Source organism: Herpailurus yagouaroundi, unplaced genomic scaffold, assembly GCF_014898765.1.
Source record: "Herpailurus yagouaroundi ecotype Mexico unplaced genomic scaffold, PumYag 77, whole genome shotgun sequence".
Lineage (NCBI taxonomy): Eukaryota > Metazoa > Chordata > Mammalia > Carnivora > Felidae > Herpailurus > Herpailurus yagouaroundi.
The window spans coordinates 33,459,239-33,483,505 of NW_024412388.1; the positions used below are offsets into that span (position 1 = coordinate 33,459,239).

The 24,267-nt window shown below is 51.0% G+C and overlaps 1 protein-coding gene across 1 annotated transcript; it reads right to left on the reverse strand.

The window, feature by feature from the left end:
* Positions 1–14,411: 14,411 nt before the first annotated feature.
* Positions 14,412–19,206, reverse strand: CLDN19 (claudin 19). The gene is made up of 5 exons (XM_040469861.1): positions 18,621–19,206; positions 17,433–17,597; positions 17,239–17,323; positions 15,306–15,458; positions 14,412–14,550 (listed from the first exon to the last, which is right to left on the reverse strand). The coding sequence occupies exons 1-5, from the start codon at positions 18,841–18,843 to the stop codon at positions 14,502–14,504; spliced, it is 675 nt and encodes a 224-aa protein (XP_040325795.1). The 5' UTR covers positions 18,844–19,206; the 3' UTR covers positions 14,412–14,501.
* Between the last annotated feature and the right edge of the window lie 5,061 nt (positions 19,207–24,267).

Here is a 24,267-nt window from a genome sequence, read left to right on the forward strand (position 1 = left end):
CCTGCTCCCACTCTCACTCTGTTCTCAAAAAATGTATAAATTGAAGGGTTTTTTTTTTTTTTTAATGAAGGGACATGTTTATGAGGGAGAGAGGAGCAACCAAGAAGACAGCTTAAAGATTTTAAAGCCTTATGTACAATAAAATGCCTTATTTTATCCGGTGCATAATGTAATTTGTCAAAAATCATTTGAGCCAATAGGAAGGAAAGTGGTTTAGAGTCAGAATACCTGAGTTCCAGTTCTTTGAGTGAAACTTGACCTTCCAGAGCCTCAGCATGGAGCTACTATGTAAGAGTCAGTTCTGAACTTTGAAATCGCTCTCAAAATAAGATCTATGGACCATCCACAAGAATATGAACAGATTTTCTTGGATCCCACCTTCAAACTGCCTAGTCCAAATGTAGGGGAGGAGCCTCAGAATGAGCATTTTATATCTTTAGAGATAACAAGAATTACTTCCTGAAATTCTGGTGAGGATTAGGTGAGAGTAAAGTAGAAATGTCTGACATTTTGTTAGTGCTCAGTAAATGTTGGTCGTTACTGTTAAAGGAACATCGTAGGGGTCAACTGAGATAATCGTTGTGAACTTTGTAAGCTGAAAGTGATGGACATGGGAATGTGACTTGTAGACCTCTGACTATAGGAAACCTAAAAGACCCAACATGCTTTGCTTTGAAATCTACCATATTTGCCCTGGGGCCATAATTCCCCAGGGTTTCCAAGCAAGGGAGTGACCTGGCAGAGATTCTAAGGCAGACCTGACCTGTTCATGGAAGATAGGGCTCCTCTGACAGCTGACTTTGGCTCAAGAACTCCCCTGATGGCCTTGCTAAATTTTCCATGATGGTCTAGGATGCTTCCACCTGATATTATTTCACTCAGGTGCTGTCTGATGGCTCTGTCCACTCCCTCCCCATTTTCTCTCACAGGTGTTTCCCTCATCCTTGCGTGCTTAATCCTATATGGGGGTCTACTGCTTGAAGGACCCAGACTAAATGAGCATCATAGAAAAGTAAGGAGGAGAAAAGGATGATTCTGGGAACAGAATCTGAATTCTGGGAATTCAAAATCAGGGAGAGAGTATGAAGCACCAGGAATCTGTCCCCCTCCCCTGACAACAAGTACACTGGCAGAATTCATTTGATGTAATTATTTTGGAACTGGATTCTTGAAGGCTTGAAACATTCAGGGAAGGCATAGATGGCAAAATGAGATTAATTTGGGGGAATTCAGCTCTTAGCTAAGCTTCGGCTGCCCATCCCTCACCCATCCCAGCCCCATGGCAGGCGGTTGTGCACATGTTCTTCCTGGAGTAGTTTACAGGAGCCAGAGAGCAATAAGGAATCTGTCTTCCAAATATGGGGGCTCTGTGTTCTGATTGTTCACTGCTGCTTGTGGTCGAGGAAACGTAGACCCAGGCCACAGCCGTTACTGTTCTGTCTTCTCTCCCCATTGGTGTAAGTCCCTCCCCTCCAGCTAATGTGAATTTTAGGGAATATAAAAGGCTATTCCTCCCCCACTTGTTGATTTTAGTCTTTTCCCCTTTGAGGAGCCAGACATTAAAGGGCAATCAAAAGCAACCAGTGTGTGGGGAAATTTTTAAAAAAGACCTATATATATGCCCAGGGGAGGGCACAGGCTCAGATAAGAGCTAAAAAGACCTTAAATGTACACCTTAAAGTCTAAAGGGGCACCTAGGTGGCTCAGTTGGTTAAGCGTCCGACTAAGGTCCTGTTTTTAACAAAACTCCTAAAGCATATAAAGAAAATGGGAAATCTCGCCCATTCAAAGGAAAAAAGTAAAACCAGCAAACCATTTCTGAGAAAGATCTGATGGATGAACTACTAGACAAAGATTGTAAAACAACTATCTTAACAGATGCTCATAGAGCTAAAGGAAAATGTGGAGAAAATGAAAATGATATATGGGGACGCCTGGGTGGCTCAGTTGAGTGTCTGACTGACTCAGGTCATGATCTCACAATTCTGGAGTTAGAGCCCACTTCGGCTCCTCTAACCCCCACCTCTGTCCTTCCCCTGCTTGCACTCCCTCTCTCTCTCAAGAATAACAAATATTTTAAAAATGTGTGTGCAAAATGGAAGTAATAAAGAGATGGAAAACATAAAAGTTCTATAGCTGAAAAGTATAACTGCAATGTAAAATTCACTAGAGATATGCAAAGGCAAATTTGGGCATAAAGAATCCATGAGCCTGAAGCTAGGACAATTGAAATTATTGAATCTGAAGAACAGGAAGAATAGGTTGAAGAAAAGTGAACAAAGTCTAAGGGACCTGTGAGGTAACGCATCATGGGAGTCCCAGAAGGAGAGTGAAAAAGGGGCAGAGAATATTTAAAGAAGTAATGGCAGAAAATGTCCTAAATTTTATGAAAGACATGACTAACGCCGTACAAAAAGTTTAATAGACTCCAAGGAGGATGAACTAAAGAAGGCCCACACCAAGACACGTTTTAATTCAAACTGTGGAAAGCTGGAGAGAATTTTGAGATTGGCAAGAAAGAAGCAACCACGTACAAGGGGAAGCCTCTGTAAGATTATAAGCAGGTTTTTCATCAGAAACTGAAAGCCAGAGAGCAGTGGGCTTGATACATTTAAAGTGCTAAGAGAAAAAAACCATATAAACAAAGAATCATGTATCTGGAAAATTACAGAAGCAAATTCTGTATGATTCCACATATGTGAGGTACTAGAGTCCAACTAGAGGAAAGAGTAGAATAGTGGTAATGGGGAGTGGCCGTTTAATGGATATAAGAGCTTCAGTTTTGTAAGATGGAAAGAGTTCTGGAGACGGATGGTAGTGATGGTGGCACAGCAATATTAATGTACTTAATGTCACTGAATTGTATACTTTAAAAAAAAAAAACTTTTATGTTTATTATTATGTTTTTTGAGAGAGAATGAGAGTGGGAGAGGGTTAGTGAGACACAGAATCCGAAGCAGGCTCCAGGCTCTGAGCTGTCAGCACAGACCAGACGCGGGTCTCGAACTCATGAACCACGAGATCATGACCTGAGCCACCCAAGTGCCCCTGAACTATATGTTTTAAAGTGGTTAAGATGGTAAATTTTATGTGTATTTTACCCCATTTAAAAATTTGGGAAAAAATGATGGGAAAGGTGTTGAATAAAGGTGTAAGAGCACATTGGAAACAAAACTGATTCTAGGGCCTTGCAGTCATTGTCAGTTTTATAGGAGAGAGGGCTTGTCCAAGGAAGAAAATCTTTACTGGAAACAACTGATATTTAAAGGCCATTTTGTAAGGCTTTGTCATCTGAAGATCATCTTTTCCATTTTTGTAAGAATGTCATATAGCAAGGTTCATGTGCTCAGTAGATGATTTTTGGAATGCGTATTTAAATTAAAAACTTTTTTAAATGAAGTGGTATAATTTTAAACCAACTCCGGTAAATATTTTAATATCTAATGGTTCTTGTGTTAATTTGGATTGATCATGACCACTCACTTTCACAGAAGTAAAAATGTTGTAAATTTTTAAAATATACTTTCTTAAGTTTTAAAGTTCTATTTATTTTGAGAGAGAGAGAGAGCATGCATGAGTAGGGGAGGGGCAGAGAGAACGAGCAGGCTCCACACAGAGCCCAATGCAGGGCTCAATCCCACTGCCTGAGAGATCATGACCTGAGCTGAAATCAAGAGTCTGACACTTAACTGACTGAGCCACCCAGACGCCCCGGTAATAATTTTTAAATGTTCTCTGAAAGTATATCGTAGCCCTTTGAAAAGAGAACTCTGGACTTCCACTTGTGGTAATGTTGGACCATCTATTCTGTGGAAGGCAGCTAAAAAGATTAGACATAGTATATTCTAAAATCTTATCAAAAGCAACAAAATTTTGAGGGATTCCTAGGCGAGGTTCAGGAAGAAGGTGGTAATGTAGCAAAATGATGTTCAAGGCTACTTTTTCCCTGGATATGTTTGCAAATCTGGAAGGCAACTTGAGAGGCTGAGTGCTGATCTGAAAGTATGTTTGCTGAGCTGGAAGAGGCAGTTGTACAGTGCTGGAGGGAAAAAAGTCCAGCCCCACCAACTGTGGGAACCCTTGTAAACTACCTTATGCTTTGAGTTGGGGACCTCCAACGGTTGTACAATAGTGGCTAATTAAACCAACCCTCGTGTAGATTGCATTGTAACCTGACTTGGAGCCACGTGAGGACCCAGAAATCTCAAGTCCTGAGTGGATAAACGTGATCCCGAATAGCTAGTGCCCCTAGGCACAAATAAATACTATCTGAGGAAAATAATATAATCCTATCTTGAAGTTATTTCTGCACATATTTTACAGATGCCAAATCAAGTGCATATTCAAAGATAACTAGGTTTACAAGGAGACAAGGAACCATGAACAAGGTCGAAACACAATAGAAAAGGACCCACAGGAACCCCAGGTGCCAAAGATAACAGACACAGAATGTGAAGCAAACATGTTTACTATATTCAGTGGAGATAAAAGAAGTAACTTGAAAATTTTAGGTGTTGGGGCGCCTGGGTGGCTCAGTCGGTTAAGCGTCCGACTTTGGCTCAGGTCACGATCTCACAGTCCGTGAGTTCGAGCCCAGCGTCGGGCTCTGTGCTGACAGCTCAGAGCCTGGAGCCTGCTTCAGATTCTGTGTTTCCCCCTCTCTCTGACCCTCCCCCGTTCATGCTCTGTCTCTCTCTGTCTCAAAAATAAATAAACATTAAAAAAAAAAATTAAAAAATTTTAGGTGTTGTGGGCTGAATTGTGTCACTCTCCCACCCAAATTCATATATTGAAGTCAACCTTCAATACCTCAGAATGTGACTATTTCTGCATAGAGTATTTAAACAGGTAATTAAGGTTACATGCGGTCATTGAGGTAGACATTAATCCAATGGGACTGGTCTCCTCAAAAAGAAGATCAGGACATGGGCATACACACAACCGAAGGACCATTGAAGATACCAGAAGAGGGGCGCCTGGGTGGCTCAGTCGGTTAAGCGGCCGACTTCGGCCCAGGTCATGATCTTGCGGTCTGTGAGTTTGAGCCACGCATCGGGCTCTGTGCTGACAGCTCAGAGTCTGGAGCCTGTTTCAGATTCGTGTCTCCCTCTCTCTGACCCTCCCCCGTTCATGCTTTGTCTCTCTCTATCTCAAAAATAAATAAACGTTAAAAAAAAAAAAGATACCAGAAGAAGACAGCCTTCTACAATTTCAGAAGAGAAACCTCAAAATGAAACCAACTCCGCGACACCTAGATCTTGATCTAGACTGCTAGCCTTCAGGAACGTGAGGAAGTAAATTTCTGTTGCTTACGCCACCCAGGCTGTGATACTTTCTTATGGAAATCCTCACAAACTGCAATAAAGAAGGGAACCAGAAACTGTATAATTAAACCAGCAGATTTTTAAAAAATTAACCAGGTGGCAATCTGAGAACAGAAAAATACAATACCCACCCCAAAGAAATCAATAGATTTAGAAGCTGGTTAACTCAACTGAAGGTAGAATTTGTTAACTGGGAGATAACTGAAGGAAACCATATATAATGAAGTACAGAGAATTTAAAGACTGGAAAGTAGAGAAGAAAGGTAAGAGAGAATAGAGTAAGAAAATCAAGAGGCTATGACTGAAGCCACAGAAGAAAGGAAAAAGAGAATTAAAGAGAGAATGTCTGAGACTTAGGGATAATTAGGGGGAAGGAGACACCAAAAGAAAGTCAAGAAGTCCAAAACCTACTTAAAATACCCACATCTACACATCAATAACAATACCACAATTTTTAGATGACAAAAGAGGAGTCAGGAGGAAAAAAAATTACTTTGAAAGGGATGGTATTAAAGCTGACATCCGATTTCTCAACAGAAAGACTGGGTGCCTTAAAACTGTGGAATGCTATCTTCAGTGATCTGAAAGAAAATACTTGCCAACCTAGGATTCCTATACACACTAGGATATGAAGGTAAAAAAAAAAAGACATTTTGAGGCAAAAATGGAGAGCATTGGCAAGCAAGCAGATGAGCAAAAGAAAATGATCCTGTTGGAATATTAGGAGATACAAAAGCAATGAAAACAAAGAAGTTCCAAACAAAGGTTGCCTACTTCTTTTGTTTGTTTGTTTTTAAATTTACATCCAAGTTAATTAGCATATGGTGCACTAATGATTTCAGGAGTAGACGCCAGTGATTCATCCCCTACATGTAACTCCCAGTGCTCATCCCAAGTATCCTCCTTAATGCCCCTTACCCATTTAGCCCATCCCCCACCCTCAGCCCCTCCAGCAATCCTCCATTTGTTCTCTATATTTAAGCATCTTATGTTTTCTCCCCCTCCCTGTTTTTATATTATTTTTGCTTTCCTTCCCTTATGTTCATCTGCTTTGTATCTTAAATTCCACATATGAGTAAAGTCATGATATTTGTCTTTCTCTAATTTCGCTTAGCATATACACTCTAGTTCCATCCTCATTGTTGCAAATGGCAAGATTTCTTCTTTTGATTGCCAAGTAATACTCCATTGTATATATATACCACATCTTTATCCATTTATCTGTCAATGGACATTGGGCTCTTTGCATACTTTGGCTATTGTTGATAGTGCTGCTATAAACATTCGGGTACATGTGCCCCTTCGAAACAGCACACCTGAATCCTTTGGATAAATACCTAGTAGTACAATCGCTGGGTGGTAGGGTAGTTCTATTTTTAATTTTTTGAGGAACCTCCATACTGTTTTCCAGAGTGACTGCACCAGTTTGCATTCCACCCAGCAGTGCAAAAGTGTTCTTTCTCCACATCCTTGCCAACATCTATTGTTGTCTGAGTTGTTAATTTTAGCCACTCTGACTGGTGTTAGGTGGTATCTCATTTGGTTTTGATTTGTATTTTGCTGATGATGAGTGATGTTGAGCATTTTTTCATGTGTCTGTTAGCCATCTGGATGTCTTTTTGGAGAAGTCTATTCATGTCTTTTGCCCATTTCTTCGCTGGATTATTTGTTTTTTGGGTGTTGAGTTTGTTAAGTTCTTTATAGATTTTGGATACTAACTCTGCTATGTCATTTGCAAATATCTTTTCCCATTCTGTCAGTTGCCTTTTAGTTTCACTGATTGTTTCCTTCACTGTGCAGAAGCTTTTTATCTTGATGAGGTCCCAGTAGTTCATTTTTGCTTTTGTTTCCCTTGCCTCCAGAGACGTGTTGAGTAAGAAGTTGCTGTGGCCGAGGTCAAAGAGGTTTTTGCCTGCTTTCTCTTCTAGGATTTTGATGGCTTCCTGTCTTACATTTAGGTTTCATCCATTTTGAGTTTATTTTTGTGTATGGTGTAAGAAAGTGGTCCAGGTTCAGTCTTCCGCCTGTCACTGTCCAGTTTTCCCAGTACCATTTGCTGAAGAGACTGTCTTTATTCCATTGGATATTCTTTCCTGCTTTGTCAAAGATCAGTTGGCCAACGTTTGTGGATCCACTTCTGGGTTCTCTATTCTGTTCCTTGATCTAAGCGTCTGTTTTTGTGCCAATACCATACTGTCTTTGTTTTTCTTTTTCAGGATTGCCTTGGCTATTCAGGGTCTTTTCTGGTTCCACTCAAATGTTAGGATTGTTTGTTCTAGCTTTGTGAAGAATGCTGGTGTTATTTTGGTAGGGATTGCATTGAATATGTAGATTTCTTTGGGTAGTATAGATATTTTAATAATATTTGTTCTTGCAATCCATGAGCATGGAATAGTTTTCCATTTTTTGGTGTCTTCAATTTCTTTCATAAGCTTTCTACAGTTTTCAGTGTGTAGATTTTTCACCTCTTTGGTTAGATTTATTCCTAGGTAGTTTATGGTTTTTGGTGCAATTGTAAATGGGATTGATTCCTTGATTTCTCTTTCTGCTGCTGCATTATTGGTATACAGAAAGGCTGCCTACTTCTGGGGTGCATAGACACAAATGCTGCCTGCCACTAGAGGAAAGTAGAAAACCCTTTTAGGACCAGGATCCTGTGTTGATATGAAACAGAAGTCTGCTGCCTGTTGGGAGGGCAGGAAACTCACTCCCACCTAACACCTAGCACCATTACAATGCAGAGGTCAGATGCTATGTGTGGAGGACAAAGCCCTATCCCCAAGGCTCAGGTGCAAAGGGCCTGACTACAACTAAGGCTGGATCAGGAGGAATGAGAAAACTCTCCTGCCACAAACATGAGCCTTGCATCATAAACAATGGCAAGCTGCTGCTAGGAACCGGGCAAGGGTTTGGAGAGGGTCTCCCTCTGTGGTGCAGGCATTCAGGGAGTGGTGAATGCTGAGGAACCCTAAAATACCCTGGTCACAAATTAAGCACAAGGCAGCAGCAACCCACTATCAGAAATGAGGAGTTGTGGGGCTCCTGGCTGGCTCAGTCAGTTAAGTGTTCGACTCTTGGTTTCGTCTCAGGTTGTGATTTCACGGTTCATGGGTTCGAGCCCCGCATCGGGCTCTGCTGATAGCATGGAACCTGCTTGGGATTGTTTCCTTCTCTCTCTGCCCCTCCCCTTCTCTCTCTCTCTCTCTCTCTCTCTCTCTCTCTCTCACACACACACACACACACACACACACAAATAAATAAATTGACATTAAAAATTTTTTTTTGAAAAGAAAAAAAGAAGTGAGTTGCTCCAATGTGCTCATCAAATGACACAGCAGAAGAAAGAATTCTTGATGACAGGTCAGTAGAAATTATCTAAACTGAAACAGAAAACATGGAAACAGTAAAAGCAAAATATTTAAGAGCTGTGCCACAATATCAAGCAGGTAATTGAAGTAGCAGATGAAGACAGGAAAAATATGACACAATAAATATTTAAAAAAATAAGAGCCTGGGGCGCCTGGGTGGCGCAGTCGGTTAAGCATCCGACTTCAGCCAGGTCACGATCTCGCGGTCCGGGAGTTCGAGCCCCGCGTCAGGCTCTGGGCTGATGGCTCAGAGCCTGGAGCCTGGTTCCGATTCTGTGTCTCCCTCTCTCTCTGCCCCTTCCCCGTTCATGCTCTGTCTCTCTCTGTCCCAAAAATAAATAAACGTTGAAAAAAAAAAATTAAAAAAATAAGAGCCTAAATTTTTCCAAAATCAATATAATAAACCACAGATCCAGGAAGCTCAGAACACCCCCAAGCTGAATAAACACAAAGGAAAAAAACATACCCAGGCACTTCATAGTGAAACTTGGTGAAAACCAAAGGTTGAGAAAATCTTGAAAGCAACCAGAGAGAGAAAGAGGAACAAAAATGAGTAAAGCGAGCTTTTTATTTAAAATCTATGTAAGCTATGGGGCACCTGGGTGACTCGGTTGGACATCTGACCCTTGATTTCAGCTCAGGTCATGATCCCAGGGGTGTGGGATCAAGCCCTGCCTTGGTCTGTACCGATCATGGAGTCTGCTTAGGATTCTCTCTCTCTCCCTCTGCCCCCCTCCACCCACCCACACTCTCTCTAAAATAAAAAATAAAAAAAAAAACTGCATAAGCCAGAAGGTACTAGGATGACATCTATATAGTACTGAAAGGAGTCAACCCTAAATTCTATACCCAGTGAAAACATCTTTCAAAAATGATGGCAAAATACAGATTTTTCGCTTGTCACCATAGGTGAGCCCAAAGCTTTCCAGCACCATCTGGGGAGGCATCTATGTTTGCGTAGGTTTTCAAGTACCTTCTGATATCAGCATCTCTGTGTACTAGCCTTCCCTTAGACTTTTTTTTTTAATCTTTCTATTTGAAATAATTTCAAATTTAAGAAAAAAGTTGCAAGAAGTATTTTAAGAACTCCAGTATGCCCTTCACTTACATTGTCCGATTAACATTATACTGCAGCTATCTGCCTTGTAACCCTCTTCAGGTGTATCTATGCATATTTTTTTCTGATGCTTCATTACCCTCTTAGCACTTCAGTGTGTGTTTCCTAAAATATAAGGACACTGTCCTGCAAAACTACAGGAAACTATCAAATTCAGAAAACTAACTTTGAAATGGTACTACCATCTAAACCACAGACACCATTCAAATTTCACTAGTTGTCCCAAGAATGTCCTTTATAGGGGCGCCTGGGTGGCTCAGTTGGTTGAGTGTCCGACTTTGGCTCAGGTCATGATCTCGTGGTTTGTGAGTTCAAGCCCCGCGTCGGGCTCTGTGCTGACGGCCCAGAGCCTGGAGTCTGCTTCAGATTCTGTGTGTCTCTCTCTCTTTCTGCCCCTCCCCCACTTACACTCTATCTCTCTCTCCTTCAAAAATAAATAAACATTAAAATAAAAAAAAAAAAGAATGTCCTTTATAGGTCCAGGATCCAATCCAGGATCACTCATTGCATTTAGTTGTAGTATCTCTTCAATCTCCTCAGTCTTTTCTTGTCTTTCATCATGTGGACAGTTTTGAAGAGTGCAGGCAGTTACTTTGGATTTTTCGGTCTTGTTGGAAGTAGGTTCAGTTTGTGCACCTTTAGCAGGAATATCACAGAAATGATGCTGTGTTCTCAGTGCATTGTATCAAGGGACGCACAATTTTGACTTGCCCCATTACACTTACTAGTTAATAAATTATATTAGTTGTCATTTCACTGTAGACCTTTTTCTCCCCCATTTATTTAATTATTCACATGAATATGGACTAGCAGATTCCTATTTTTATTCACTGAATTCAAATCCATTACTACTATTATTTTGATGCTCAAATTGTCCCAGATAAAGCGAATAGAAATCCCTTTAATCTGGCTTCTGTATCCTTTGGACATGTCTCCATTATTCCTTGAACACTTTCTTACTTTCTGGGACATCAAGATTCTCCAGGCTTACTTTGAACTTTCCTTACCCGAGTCCTCAAATCAGCCATTTCTCCATGGAGCCTTGATATCTATTATCAGAGAGTGGTATTCAGAAATCAAAGTGTGTAGGCCTTGCGACTGGGATGGCATTGCCTCTAGGCTTTTCTAGGGGATAGAACTCAGACATATGTACGTATTTCACACACATGTACACACAGATATGCAACTATAGCCATTTTGATATTTATCTAAATCTGTTAAAAGCCAGGTATCATCTAGATACCCCCAGTTCCAACCCAGTACCGTAAGATTTATTCAAATCTTCCCCATTTCCATCTTCATAAATCGATCCTCTGACAGTGAGAAAGGAGCCTGGCTCCCATCATCTTCAGTATGTTTATTATTTGTTCGGTCCCTTTATACGTAACTCATCCTCGAACCTGGAAGCCATGGACAACTCGGCTTCATGGTGACTAAGTGGGCCACCGTGTGGACAAAAGGGAGTGCTTCTTGCATTTTGACTTGGTGATTCCATAGCATTGTGTCAGCCCTTTGATGCCCTTTGAAGAATTCTTTACCCTTTCCCCAACATTTTTAGCTGTTTTGAACAGGGGCATTGTCAACAATAAAACTGTAGTGTTCTGTAAATTGAGCCAAATATTATTTTAATGTGCTCTATGAGGAGAAAAAGTCTGGAAGCACTACTTTGGGTTGTTACCCGTTCATTTCCAGTTTTGCCTGGATCAGGTTTAGCTGTGGCTTCCTATAATCTTGCCAACTCTAGATGAAATCATAAATTGAACTGCGTTCATTGTATCTTGTAATCAAACCATGGAAGAGACCAACACACCCCATGGCTCTTCCCTCACGAGCCTAGATCAGTGGTTCCCAAAGTTCAGTGTGCACCGAAACCACTCGGAGATCTCATGAAAATGCAGAGCACGTTATCCAGTCTGGGGTGGAGCCTGAGAGTCTAACAGAGTCCGGGGTTAGCAACTCTCTAGAGTATTCCTCACCCTTACTCCAGGGGTCAGTGAGGGGTGATTAAATTGTTCAACCAGCAAAACTTACAGGTATGTTCAACCTTTTTTTTTTTTCACTTGCAAACGTACACACAAACAGAGCAGAGTGAACCCCGAAGCATCACTGGCATTTACCAAACTTCCCCTGCCCCTGACCTTTCTGTTCTTGGACTATTTGAAAGCAAATCCAGCCATTTTATCATTTCAGTATACGCCTCTAAGAGAGCAAAATTAAAAACACACACATACACAACACCGTGTCATTATCACACAAAATTAACGATACACACAACACAAAACATCATTCCTTGACATCACCTAATACTCAGTCCATATCCATGTTCTCGGATGCAGGCAACGGATGGGTCCCCGGGTCAGCTACTCCAGGGCCCCAGGCTCACTCCCCTAAGCTGAACACCTTTGGTTGCCATGCTCCTTCGGCTTTCCTCACCAGCAGAGAGCACAGGTCCTCCGCAAACCGTATCTTATGGCCTGCCATTTTCATTCTTGGGAGAACGCTGCTAATAAGCCTTAGCAAAATCTTTAGGATCGCGTCCTTTGACCCCCTTCCTGGGGCTCTGCCCGGTCCTCTAGCCCTGAGGCTGGGACAGTAAACAGCAGCCCGGTCAGGAGGCCTGGAAAGTTGGCCCTGCCTTAAGTTGGCAGCCCGGGTGACCTTGATGTAGACGTTTGAGAAAGGTTGCTTCGGGAGAGGCCTGAGGGATCAGGCTTCCCAAACTCTCCCAGCCTTATAGCCCTCTAACTTTCCCCAGACATCTACCCATTGCTAGGATCCCACTGTGCTGTTAATCGGTGTATTGGGCTCTGTGCGTGGATTACCTCTCCCCTCTCCAACCCCTGGCTATAGGCAGAAAGGACATCCCTTCACAAAGCACCAGAGTGAAGCTTGTTCCTGCAGTGGTCAGCCCCCCACCCCCCACTCACTGGCACGCAGCTCGTCTCTCTTGCAGCCCATCCCCGAAACTCACGGGGAACAGCCCGCACATTTCCATCCCAACGTTTTCCTACCATATCCCAAGCCTCTGGTGGACCGTGAGCCTCAAGAGAATACACATGGTTTCCTGGCCAAGTGCCTTGTGTCCAGATAGCAAGGGCTGCCAAATCCTCGGCTGTGGACAGGAGAGAGGTCCTGGGGAACCGGGAGAGGTGGCACGTCTGGGCCCCACATCCCACCCTGCTCAGCCAGTGCCCGTGACAGGAGCCCTCACTCACACATTCAATTTCTGGGTTCCAAAGATGGTGTCGGTTGAGGCTCTTTTGGCTATAGGTGACAGAAGTCAAAATTGTTTCTGCAAAAAGGCGGTATTTATTGGGAAGGTGTGGGAATCTCCATGGAGCAGCCCAGACGCAGGAAAGGCGGAGGGAGACAGGGCTTCCTCTCATCTTTCTTCGGCAGGTCCCCTCCGAGTGGCGAGAAACGTGGGCCCGACAGCCCCGAGCTTCGGGCCTCACCGAGGTGCCCACACCGCGCAGTCCCTTAGGAGCTGCCTGAACTCAGTGCCAGGTCTACCCTAGGCCGATTCCGTCTGGATGCCCGGGGTGGAGCCTGGGCACCAGGTCCCCGGGTGACTTGAAAGCAGGCAGGAAGTGCTGCATGATAGCTTCCAGCCCCCAACAGACGTGTCGTTCTCATTCATAACTCGAGGGCCGGGACTCTAAACCCGTGCAGGGTCAGCTGCCCACCCCTCTCGCCAGAGGCTGCAGGCGACGGCCTCTTGAGGCAGCCTGTGGACGCGCAGCAGCTGCCTGCCCAGGGCCCTGCGCCCATAATCCCACAGCCCCTCCGCCGCTTGCTCCTCTCCTCCCATCCCTGACCCCCAGGGAGCATGCCCGCCATCATCTTGTCAGGCTTCCTTCAGGCCAAGCTTGGGGGAGAAGGCTGGGCTGCATCCTTGGGCTTTGGTGACTTGATGAGAGAGGTGGTCACAAGACAGGCGTTGGAGGAAGCCAGACAGAGCTGGCAGAGGAGGGCAGGGGGAAGGCAGGGGACAGTTATGGTCCGCTCTTTCCAGACGGCAGAGGGCAGTGGCCACTCAGAGACTCTGTTTGGGGTGGGTGAGGCCTGAGCACGAGGCGAGGTGCCGATCCGGGTGAATTTTCCCTATCTCCCTCTGAGGACATTTCCCCCTTCTATACTAACATGGTATCTGTACTTCAAGACCAAAAGCCCCTCCAGGCTGGCCCACACACTTCTGCATGAGGACGGGACTCCAGCCACAGTCCCAGGCAGCCTCAGACCACCTCTCCCTACTCTGGATGCAGGGCAGGGATGTGGTGGGACCTCAATAGACTGGAGAGGAGGAAGGGTGGGTGAGGAAGAAGGGGCAACATTAGGGCACTTGCAACCTTGCTCAGGACAGGCTTAATGCCTGAAGGAGCCTAACATCCTTCTCCCAGTCCCTTCTCCACGTAGCGAGCTCCTACAATGTCCCCTCATTCTGGCTCTGAGGTCAGAGCCAGGCTGGGGAGTTTCCTGGAGCCCTGATCAGCACTGGATGTGCTGTGTAACCCACCCTGGAGGTCTGTCTCCCCATCTGTATGTGCAAGGACCCAGGGACCCATCGTAGCCATGCCAGGGACAGATCGAAGGACACCACACTCAAGACTGGATGTTCACTTCTCTTTCCAAAAAATACCAAACACACAGTCTAGGTGTGGCAGGGGGACAGTCGGGCTGGGGACCTGGACATTACACACCCAGGGGGCCCTTGGCGGAGGCGGACAATTTAACAACTGGTCTGAAAGTCAAAAGAGAGGAGAGCTGGTTAGTGGGGTGAGCAACAGGGCAGGGCAGGGGCTGTGGGGTTCAGGCCTAGGAGCAGGGACTGGCCAGTGTGGTCAGACCTGGGCCCTCACAGCAGCCCAACCGGGGGCCCATTCCTGGGAGCGGGGGGTTGTGGGGGAAGGACACATTCTGGCCTGGCCTTGTGTGTGGATGTGCACGTGGTGCTGGATCTACTGGAAGAGCCTGAGACCTGAACTCAGGGACAGCGGGCCGAGCACGTCTCTTGGTCTTTCTGAACCGTTTCCTCATGTGTTACATGGGGACATTCATCATCCTGGCACTGCCCCCTTCGTGGGGTTGCTGTGAGGAACCTGTCAGCCTGGGAAGGGGACAGACTGTAGCTACCCCAGAGCACGGGGCACCAAGGTCCACCTTTGTGGCCGTGTCCCCGGGGCCCGGCACAGCGTAGGCCCTCACGTAGCCCTGCAATGAGTAAATAGCGGCCCGTGAAAGTGACGACATCTGGGCTGGAAACGTGCTGGTGCCCGTGCGTGGTGCAGGCGGGTCCCTGGCTGTACCTGGACGTGCACGTGCACCTGCGGGCTGAGTCCTGCCTCTGGCCGCCCTCTGTCTGGTTCTGAGTCTCAGAGTGCAGGGTGGGTGCCTACGTGGGGACAAGCTGCTCAGTGCAGCTCGGGGATGCGCTGTGCCCTACTGGCCCCGCCCAGGGTGCCGCAGGGGACAGCAGAGTGCAGGGCTCAGACGTACTCTCGCGCAGCGGCCGAGGGGCCGGGCCGGTAGGGCTGCGGGCTGCTGTTGGTTCTCTCGGGCTCCGGGCATGTGCAGCAGAGGAAGGAGCCCCCCAGCATGGCCAGGCCGGCGGAGGCCCAGCCCACGAACAGGGCCGAGCCGAACTCGTACCTGCAAGAGGTAGGGAGGATGCCTTCAGGGGTGGCTGTAGGCCCGCCCTGTCCCGGGGCTCCCCCCTCCCAAGGGGCGTGCAGGGTGTGGGGAGCTGAGATCAGGGGCCTCCCAAGCCTCCCCAGTCTCTCTGGGTAAGTTCAGATGAATGCCCCCCATTCCCCCTCACCGACATCACCCAGCACAGCCGCATCACCCAGCGTGACCCAGGCCCAGGGCGGCCCGCTCTGCGTGCGTACTCGGGCCCCTTTCCTCATCTGGCCGGAGGAGGGTGTCCAGGGGGGCCGCCGAGTGCCACGGGGAGGAGCAGGGCAATCCCTGCCATCTTTCTCTTGGTCACCCTCTGACCCACAGAACTCCCAGCCTGGGCTCCCTGCTCTCCTCTGGGGCACGCGGGGCCCCTCCACCTAGTGCCCCGTGTCTCCCGCCTCCTGGCCTCTCTGCAGCGCCCCCAGGACTCCCCGCCTCCATGCTTTTGCCTGAGGTGCCCCCCTCCTGGAGGGACCCTGTCTGTGCCTCCTGTGCTCCGCTCCTCTGCCTTAAGGGCCCACTTCAGATGCCACCTCCTCCCAGGGTCTTTCCCTGACCCCTTGTGCCTGACCCTGACTCTCACTGGATGGCCATTCAGCACCCCGGGCTTGCCCGAGCCGGAGGGAGCGCCTGGAGGGCAGAGAGCACGGGATTCCTCCGTTCCTCCGCGGCTCAGCACAGGGCCAGCATACTGGGTGCCTTGGGAAATGTTGAAGGGATAAGGAACAAGTGCCAGGCTGGTGTCTGTCTCTGAGCTGAGCCACCTGTTGCTTGGAGATCTTTGTGGCTGGAACTGCCAACCCCAGGGAACAGGCCCCATGCCTGAGGTCTCCTTTTTCTCCCTCACCACACCTCTGCCTTCTCCAGGGAGCCTTCCAGACTGCAACAGCCCCAGCATCTTTTCCTATTCTCCCTCCACTCCGGGGCCCAAGGTCTTTTGGGATGTCTGGGGTGGAGACTGTCCCATTCTCTACTGTGGCAAGCTGAGATGGGAGGTTGGAGCCAGGTGGGCCCAGGCTTTTCACAGAGCCCCCTCTTCCGCCCTCACGCCCTCAGCCTTACTAGTCCTGGTCATGCTAACTCCTAAATATCTCTGAATGTATTTTTCACTGCTAGCCTCTAGCCCCAAGGTCTGCTCCAGACCTTTGCACTTTACTGGTCTTATCTCCTCCCCACCACGTTGCATGCCACAGCCAGGATTGTTGGCTGCCTTCCGCCCCAGGATGGGGAGCCAAATCTTCCTATGGCCGTAAGGTCCCCCCACAACTGCCCTTACCACTTCTCCAGTCTCCATCTCCCAGCCCAAAGCACCTGCTGCCTTCTGCGGGAATCACAGCAACGGGGTTGCTGAGTGCTCTCCAGGGCCCTGGCATTGTGCTAAGTCCTCTCCGCGGTATCTCATTGAGCCCTCACAACCACGTGTGAGCTGGGTCCTTGGGTCCCAGCTCCATTTTACAGAGAGGAGACCAGGCTCAGGAAGATAAAGGAACTTGAGCTTTCACACAGCAAGCACACACAGAGCTGGGATTTAAACCTGGATCCGGGTTGCTTAGCCCCTGGAGCGCCCTCCACAGGCCTCCTGCCCCTTCAGAGGGCCCAGCCACACCCTGCCTAGCTCCCCGCTCCAGAGCTTCTCAGTGGCGACACCCAGTGCTCATCCCGTTTCTCCCTCCAGGTGCCCTGCTGGACAAAGGCAGTGGAGCGGGAGGCCCAGCTTGTCCCTTGGTCCAAGCCATGCCCTGGCACTCACCTGGCATTGATTGGTGTGCTGGGGTTGAAGAACTCCTGGGTCACCAGGGTGGCATACCACGAGACGGCTGTCAAAGTGCAGAGGCCTAAGGACAAAGGAGGGAGTGCTCAGCCCTTCTCTGGCCCCAGTCGGCCACCCAGAGTGGGGCCACCTGCCACAACCGAGATGGTGGAGAGGGAGCCAGGGACACTCACCTGCCAGGAGGAAAAGGGCACCCCCAGAGATGGCGATGCGGCTCTTGGCAATGGGGTTGCTGTCTCCAACCCGGGTGCACTTCATGCCAACCACACTGAGGACCATGGCCACAAAGCCCAGGAGCACGGCCACCACCATCAGGGCTCGGGCTGACTGGATGTGACCTGGGCAGGGCGGGAGGGACTGAGTAGGTGGTCGGAGAAGAGGGGAGGGGGGGTAGGAGGAGCGGCAGGGTAGTTTGAGTTCTCTCGTCTGCTGCTCTTTGGCAGGTGGCCTCCCTTTGGGGCCTGGCCCACCTTCTCCCAAGCAGTAGGGGTCAGTTCCTCCTGGGGCCTTGCGGATTCAGCAGAAGAAATAACCAAGGGTGTCCGAGGCCCAGCTCGTCCCAGGTTGGCTCTCGGGCAGGGACGCCTTCTCTATCGGTCATTCTGCCTCCTGGTCACCTTCCCCTCTGCCCTCCGAGTCACCCACGGCAGGTATACACCTGCACCCAGGTCAGTCCTGGACCTCAGGCAGCTCAGGGGATCTGGGTCCGTGAAGGAGCCAGGTGATCTGCCTGGATGGGCATGGGGAAGAGGGGTCGTGTGACAGCTGCCCGACTCGGGCCTGTGGGGCCCTGGGCAGAGGGTGGGTGGGCTGGCCCTGAGCCAGGGACAGAGCTTCAGTGGCCCGTTTACAAGCCAACTTGTCAGGCTCAACCCCACACCCCAGGAGAAGGAGAGGGACCTACGTGCCCAAACGCCATGTGCACAGGCCTGTGCGTAGTGTGGGTCGGTGCACCCAGATGGGGGCATGCGTGTCTAGGTGCAGGCCTGGCATGAAGGTGTGTGCGCGCAGTGTGTCTGCATAGGGAGTATGGGGAGAAGTGGAAGGGAATGAGCCTCTTTGAGTGCCACGCACCCCTCTCAGCTAACCCTGCCACAGTCCTGTGCTCTCCTCTACAGATGAGGACAAGAGAACACAGAGAAGGGGTAGTGGCTCCTTTAAGGTGAGCTGGGATCGAGGCTGCCAGAGCCAGAGCCCCTGCCCTCCACGGAGCACCGGGCTGGCCTGGCTTTTCTAAAGGCACAGGGATAGGGGCTGGAGAATGAGGCCCAGCGCAGGTGGCAGGCTGTGGGCAAGCCTCCTCCAGACTCCCCCCTTCCCCCACATCCCACCTCCCCCCACCCAGCTGGTGGGAGGCCTACCTTCCAGGGCGAGCAGTGAGTCGTAGAGTTTGCACTGCACCTGCCCCGTACTCTGGGAGGCACAGGACATCCAGAGCCCTTCGTAGAGGCCCACGGCCGTGATGATGGCGTCGCCCGCATACGAGGACTGCTTCCACTGCGGGAGGGCTGTGCTGGCGATGATGCCCACCCAGCCACCCAGGGCCAGGAAGTAGCCCAGGAGCTGGAGGCCTGAGTTGGCCATGGCCCAGGGGAGGGGAGGAGGGGGCTGGAGGTCCCAGGGCTCAGGGCCGGGCCAGGGTCCCTGGGGAAGCTGGGGTCATGGCCAGGTGAGAGGAACAACTGGGTGGGGGGCGAGGGAGCGGCGAGTGGCCAGAGGCTGAGAAGGAGAGGTGGCAGCCCGGCAGCGGCAGCGGCAAAGGCAAAAGCTCTGGGCTCTAGAATGCAGGGGGAGGCCGAGGGGCCGGGAAGGCCAGGGGCCCGCCCACAGCAGCTGCCTGAGCCAGGGCAGGGTCCCCAGCAAAGCTCCTGCCAGCCCCCTGGGGGTGGAGGGTGGGGCCCTGGCCCAGGTGGGTGCCTCGGCCCCGCCTCCCAGGGAAAGAGAGGGGAGGGGCTGGGAGGAGTGACCCTGCTTGCCCTCAGGGCCTTCCTGCCGGGGAACCCCCTTTAGCAACCGTGCACATGTCCTACAATTTTAATTCCTGCCCCAGCACCAGCCCTGAGATGATGGACTTTGCTGTTGCTTGGCTGACCTGCCCCTTGGGTTTTCTGTCCTCTCTAGGACAGAAAGGAAATGGAATCCCACTTTGCGTCAGGTAAGACTAGAGTTAGACATCAGAGAGAACTTTCTGGAGAGGGCTCTGAGGCCAGATCCAGATGTGGAGAGACGGCTGGGGAGGGGATGTTGCGGAGAGGGAATCCCGGGTTCTGGGGGTAGGGGGGAATATGTATCAAAAACAGGGGAGGCCAGGCCAGGGAATATGCACTGTGGGGTCTGAGATCTGAGGGGGCAGAAGAAGGACCCCATCAAGGCTGGGCCAGACCTGGCTGCCAGCCAGCAAGGGGCCTGGTCGGGGAGGTGGGAGATAGGACTGACCTCCTGGCATCAGTCTGAAGGAAGGCAGACTGTTCAGCCCCGTTAATCCCCTTGCTGGCTGGTTTAGCAGCCCCTGCTGGGGCCGGAGGCACGGGGCCCTGGCCTCCAGCTCCAGAACAGCCTGGCGGGGAGCCGTGGCCTCTGCACATTCCTGGGGTTCAGGCTGCCCCTCCTAGCTCCCCACACCCCCCTCCTCTCTCCCATCCCAGCTCAGCCCTCTGGAACAGGGGAATGTTTAACTCTCCTCGAGCTCATTAGCAATCCCCTCACGTTCAGTTTGGCCCCGTGGGCACCGCCAGGCGTGGGTGCAGGGGGAATGCCACAATCTTGCTCCTACTCTGGCCAGCGCCCCGCCTCCTGGCCGCCCCCTCCATCCCCAGCGGCCCACCTGCCTTTCCTGGACCGCATTGGGGGAAAGCAGGGTCCTGCCGTGAACCCCCCCACCCCCACCCGCAGGCTTCCTCCCCCACGGCCCGGCCCCCCTCCGCAGGGACTCGTCCCCAGCCTGCTCCCTCACATTCTTCACGTGGCTATGCAAACGAGAGGGTGCCAGGCACTGCCCAGACAATGGCTGCCCTGTGCACCCGCCCAGGGCGTGGGCCCCTGGTATGGCCTGCAGCTCCAGCAGCTGGGGGCAGGGGTGGGCGCTGCTGGCCTGTAGTTCCAAACCCCGGGCCCCCTCTGTGCCTGGACAGCCAGGGCCACGTGGATCCACGGACACACAGACCTGCTTCCTGGGACACCCCGAGGGTCCCAAACTCAAAGCTGTTGTAGAGAAGTCAGGGTGGGTTGGGATCCCGTTTCTACCGCAGACAGTTCGGACACAGCACGATCCGGGGAAACGGAGGACATCGCCGGAGCCCAGAGCAGAGACTTCTGGGGATGAAGTGAGCATCCTTTCTGCGCCCAGAACCGTCTAGTCCTCAGGGCAGCCCTCTCCGCCCCAGTGGAGGCAGGCCCTCCACTGACAAGGAGCCAAGGTGGAGAGGTAGCCTACCCTGGACGAGGACGCAGCAGGTCTGTGCGCTAGAGCCACATGGACCCCACACCCTGCCTCTCTGAGGAGGACTCTGATCAATGAGGGGGCCGAGAGCCAAAGAGGGGAAGTGAGCCACTTAGGGTCACATAGCAGTCTCCAAGAGCAAAGTCTGGGGGTGCTGAGGCCTCGGATATACGGGGATGCCTATACACCCCTCCGTCCAGGGCATCCCTCCCCCGTACTGGGGACCCAGAGCCACTTTGTGGTCCAGAATGAGGTTCACCTCCCCTCTGAAGCTTTTCTGTGTAACCCTCCTCTTTGTTATTTGAGGTTTCAAGTCTGCTCTACCAGAATGTTCTCTCCTACCCTGAGGGCCTTCCCTCACCAAGGTTCCAGCCTTTTGGAATCCAGATCCTGCTCCTGGGTGGGGTCCCCTGTTACGCCTGCAGTCCAGTGACTCCCAGGCCTGTGGGGAAAGCAGGAACACTCAGGGCCCCAACTCAACCTCCATCAGGAACTAATTAGAAACTGCCCTGGGGTGCCACACGTCCCTGCTTAACAAGCGCTTTCACTTAGGTTACAAGGCTTCTGGCTTTACCTCTGCCACCAGAAAGCTGTGTGACAGGCAAGTCCCTTAGCCCCTCTGAGATAAAATAGGGATAATAGCACTGGCCCTGTCTAGTTCATCGTGGCAGGGGTGGGGAGGGTCGCAGGGATCAAATCATAGGTAAAAGTACTTTTGGAAAACGTAACATGCCTGAAGAAATGTGGCTAATGAAAGCTCTTCTAAAAGACTCCCACCTGGGCGAGACCCCCACCCCCACCCCCCCCCACCTTTGCCCTCTCGTCCTGGGCGGGGTTGGCTGCCTGTGGCTGGAGACCCACAGCCACGCCATGCCCAGCAGTACCTGGCAGAGAGCCCTGCTTAGCAGATATGTGTTGATCATTGACTGGTTTGGGGATTAAATGTTTCTGCCTTCCTCCCCGTGAAACACTGGAGCTGTTTCCCTGGCCCTCTCCCACTGCCAGCCAGGAGGGCCATTCAGCACATCCTCAGCAGCCACCACCTCAAGTGTTGGGGGCTCAGGAGGTGGTGCCGGTCTTACTTCCCTGCCACTGAGACTCAGGCTCTCCTGTGGAAGCACAGGCTGGGAATGGAGAGGACCTGCTTCCAGCCACACAACCAGGAAGTGAGGGGGTCCCCACACTTCACCCAGGGGCCGGGAGGGTGTCTCTGCAACTCGCGTGGCTGCTGGTGGTGCCCTCTCCTCCCCAAACAACGCTGAGCACAGGCTCTCTTTGATACCCTTGCCGAGAGCCCTGCCAGCGGCCTGGGGTGCCAGAGACCAGCTCCTTCCAGGTCTGTATCTCCCTCCCGTTGGCTGGGTTGTCTCCCATCCCTGCTAATGCTCCCATGATGCCGTCCCTTCATCTCAAGCAGACTTCTCGCCCGGGCTCAGCCAGTCACAGCCAGCACCCTGCCATCACCCCCCTGCATCCTGGACAACCAGCCCTCGCTCCTAATTGCGTGCACTTTTCCTGGTTCTCTGGACGGTGAAAACATTTGGCCTTTCCTGACAATCGGCTGTCTCTGTGTGGTTGGCATACAGTGAGATTGTATAAAGGTCATCATCTGCCTTGCTGTGGAAACTTCTGGAGGACCAGAATCAGGCCGATGTAGTTTTCCGTTCCGTTGCGTGTCCACTACATGCTAAGCATGGTTCCAGGTGCATGAGGAGCATTCCTTCCTTACTCCTGTCAAACATCCTGGGTGGTAAGGGCCCTGGTCCCACGTTACTGGGGAGGACACGCACTCTGAGGTCGCACGGCACCCAGGGTGGAAGTGAGCTTTGCCCAGCCCAGCCTGTGGGCAAAGCTCATGCTCCATCAGTGTGTCCTCTCTCCCTATGGTGAGCGCGTCACCAAACAGGACACGACTGCCAGTGACTGGCGGAGCAGTGACCGCCCCTTGCCCTTGAGCACACTCACACATGCGGCTCTGCCCCAGCTTAAGAGCAGCTGCTCCGCCACGTCACGTCTCCCGCCAGCTCATCCCGATGCCCCCACGTAGAGGTGAGCTCCTGAGAAGAGCTGTCTACACCCGCCATCCCCACTTCACTCTCTTCCCCTTCCTGCGAGGCGCTCTAGCCCACCTTTCATCCACACCACCTCTCCAGAGTGTTGCCAAGCTATCGCAGATCTCCACGTCACCTGGTCCCGAGTGGCTCCTCAGTTCCCATCCGCTCAGCCTCTCAGCAGCACTGCCCCCTGCTCACCCCTCCTCCGGGAGCCACTGCCATCGGCCGCCCCGGGACACTGACCCTTTCGGTTCCCCTGCTCGCGGCTGGCCCCCCATCCTCTGTTGGGTCCCGCCGCCCCACCAGGCTCAGTCTTCTGCCTCTTCCTGTCTACGCTGACCTCAGCCTCCCTGCTTTGAACACCGTCCACGGCCGTGATGGCTCCTGAAGTTTTGGCCCCTCCCTCCTCCTCTCCCTAAACTGTCCAACCGCCTCGTTGGCATTTCTGCTTCGAGGCCCAACAGGCTCCTTGAACTCCAGCATAACACTCGTAACACCGGGCTCCCGGTTCCATGCCCAGCGCCATCTCTCCACAGTCTCCCTGTCAGGGGGAAGTGGCTCCATTCTTCCAAGTACTGGAAGCCTTCATGATGTTCCATGATGTTCCTTCTTCTCACACCACCGACCCACCAGCAACTCCTGCGGGCTCTACTTCAAAAATGGGTCCAGAACCTGCTCGCTTCCACCACCTTCACCGCTGGCACCCTGATCCACATTCCCCTCCCCTCCCCCACTGAGGACTGCCGCAGTCTCTTCATCTGGTCCTTGCCCCAAAGCCCCTCCTCCACATACACCCTTCACCGAGGCCTTGGCAAGGTCAGCAGATGCTGTCACTCCTCCGAGGGCTTCTGTCTCACTGAGTCACGGCCCAAGCGTCCACGGTGACCGATGAGACCCGTCTCATTGGCCGTCCTTCTTGCCTACCCTGTGCTATGTTGGCCTCCTTGCCCTGCCCCTGCCTCCTCTGGGCCTGACTCGCTTTCTTTCCTACCTTGAAAGGTCTCACACACGTGCGGGAGCACATGCACACACGTTTACACGTTTGTTACCTGTCTCCCCCCACTAAAATAGAAGCTCTGTGAGGCCAGGGACTTGTTTGCTACTGTATTTCCAGCACAGGCACTTCGCTGGTGCTCAGGACATCACTCCTGGTTGAGTAAATACATGAGAACTCAGAGTGCAGGTTCCCAAACTCCATACCCCACAGCATCTCAAGCCCAGGAGGAGAGACGGGCTTGTGGCCAGGGGAGCCGTCTGCTCCTTGTCTCCCGGAGGTGTGCGTTGTCCTGCACACGAAGGCCCTGAGGGACGGGGGCTCTGAGGCCAGACGGCAGAGCAGGACGCATGTGGCTGACATGGAGGCATCACGCCAGAGCACTGCTGACCAGCTGGTTGCTGCCAGAGACGGATTAATAATAATCCCTACCATTCATCCAGAGCATTCCAGTGTACGAAGTGCTGTCACAGCCGATACCGAACCCGGGCCACACAACTGCCAGGAGGTGGGCAGAGCGA

Bases quoted from the DNA above. Each gene is read 5' to 3' on its own strand.
- CLDN19 (XM_040469861.1), bottom strand. From the start codon at position 18,843: ATGGCCAACTCAGGCCTCCAGCTCCTGGGCTACTTCCTGGCCCTGGGT. The intron at 17,324-17,432 runs GTGAGTGTCCCT...CTTTGTCCTTAG, and splicing joins TGCCCTTTTCCTCCTGGCAG to GCCTCTGCACTTTGACAGCC. The intron at 15,459-17,238 runs GTGAGTGCCAGG...TACCTCTTGCAG, and splicing joins AGCACACCAATCAATGCCAG to GTACGAGTTCGGCTCGGCCC.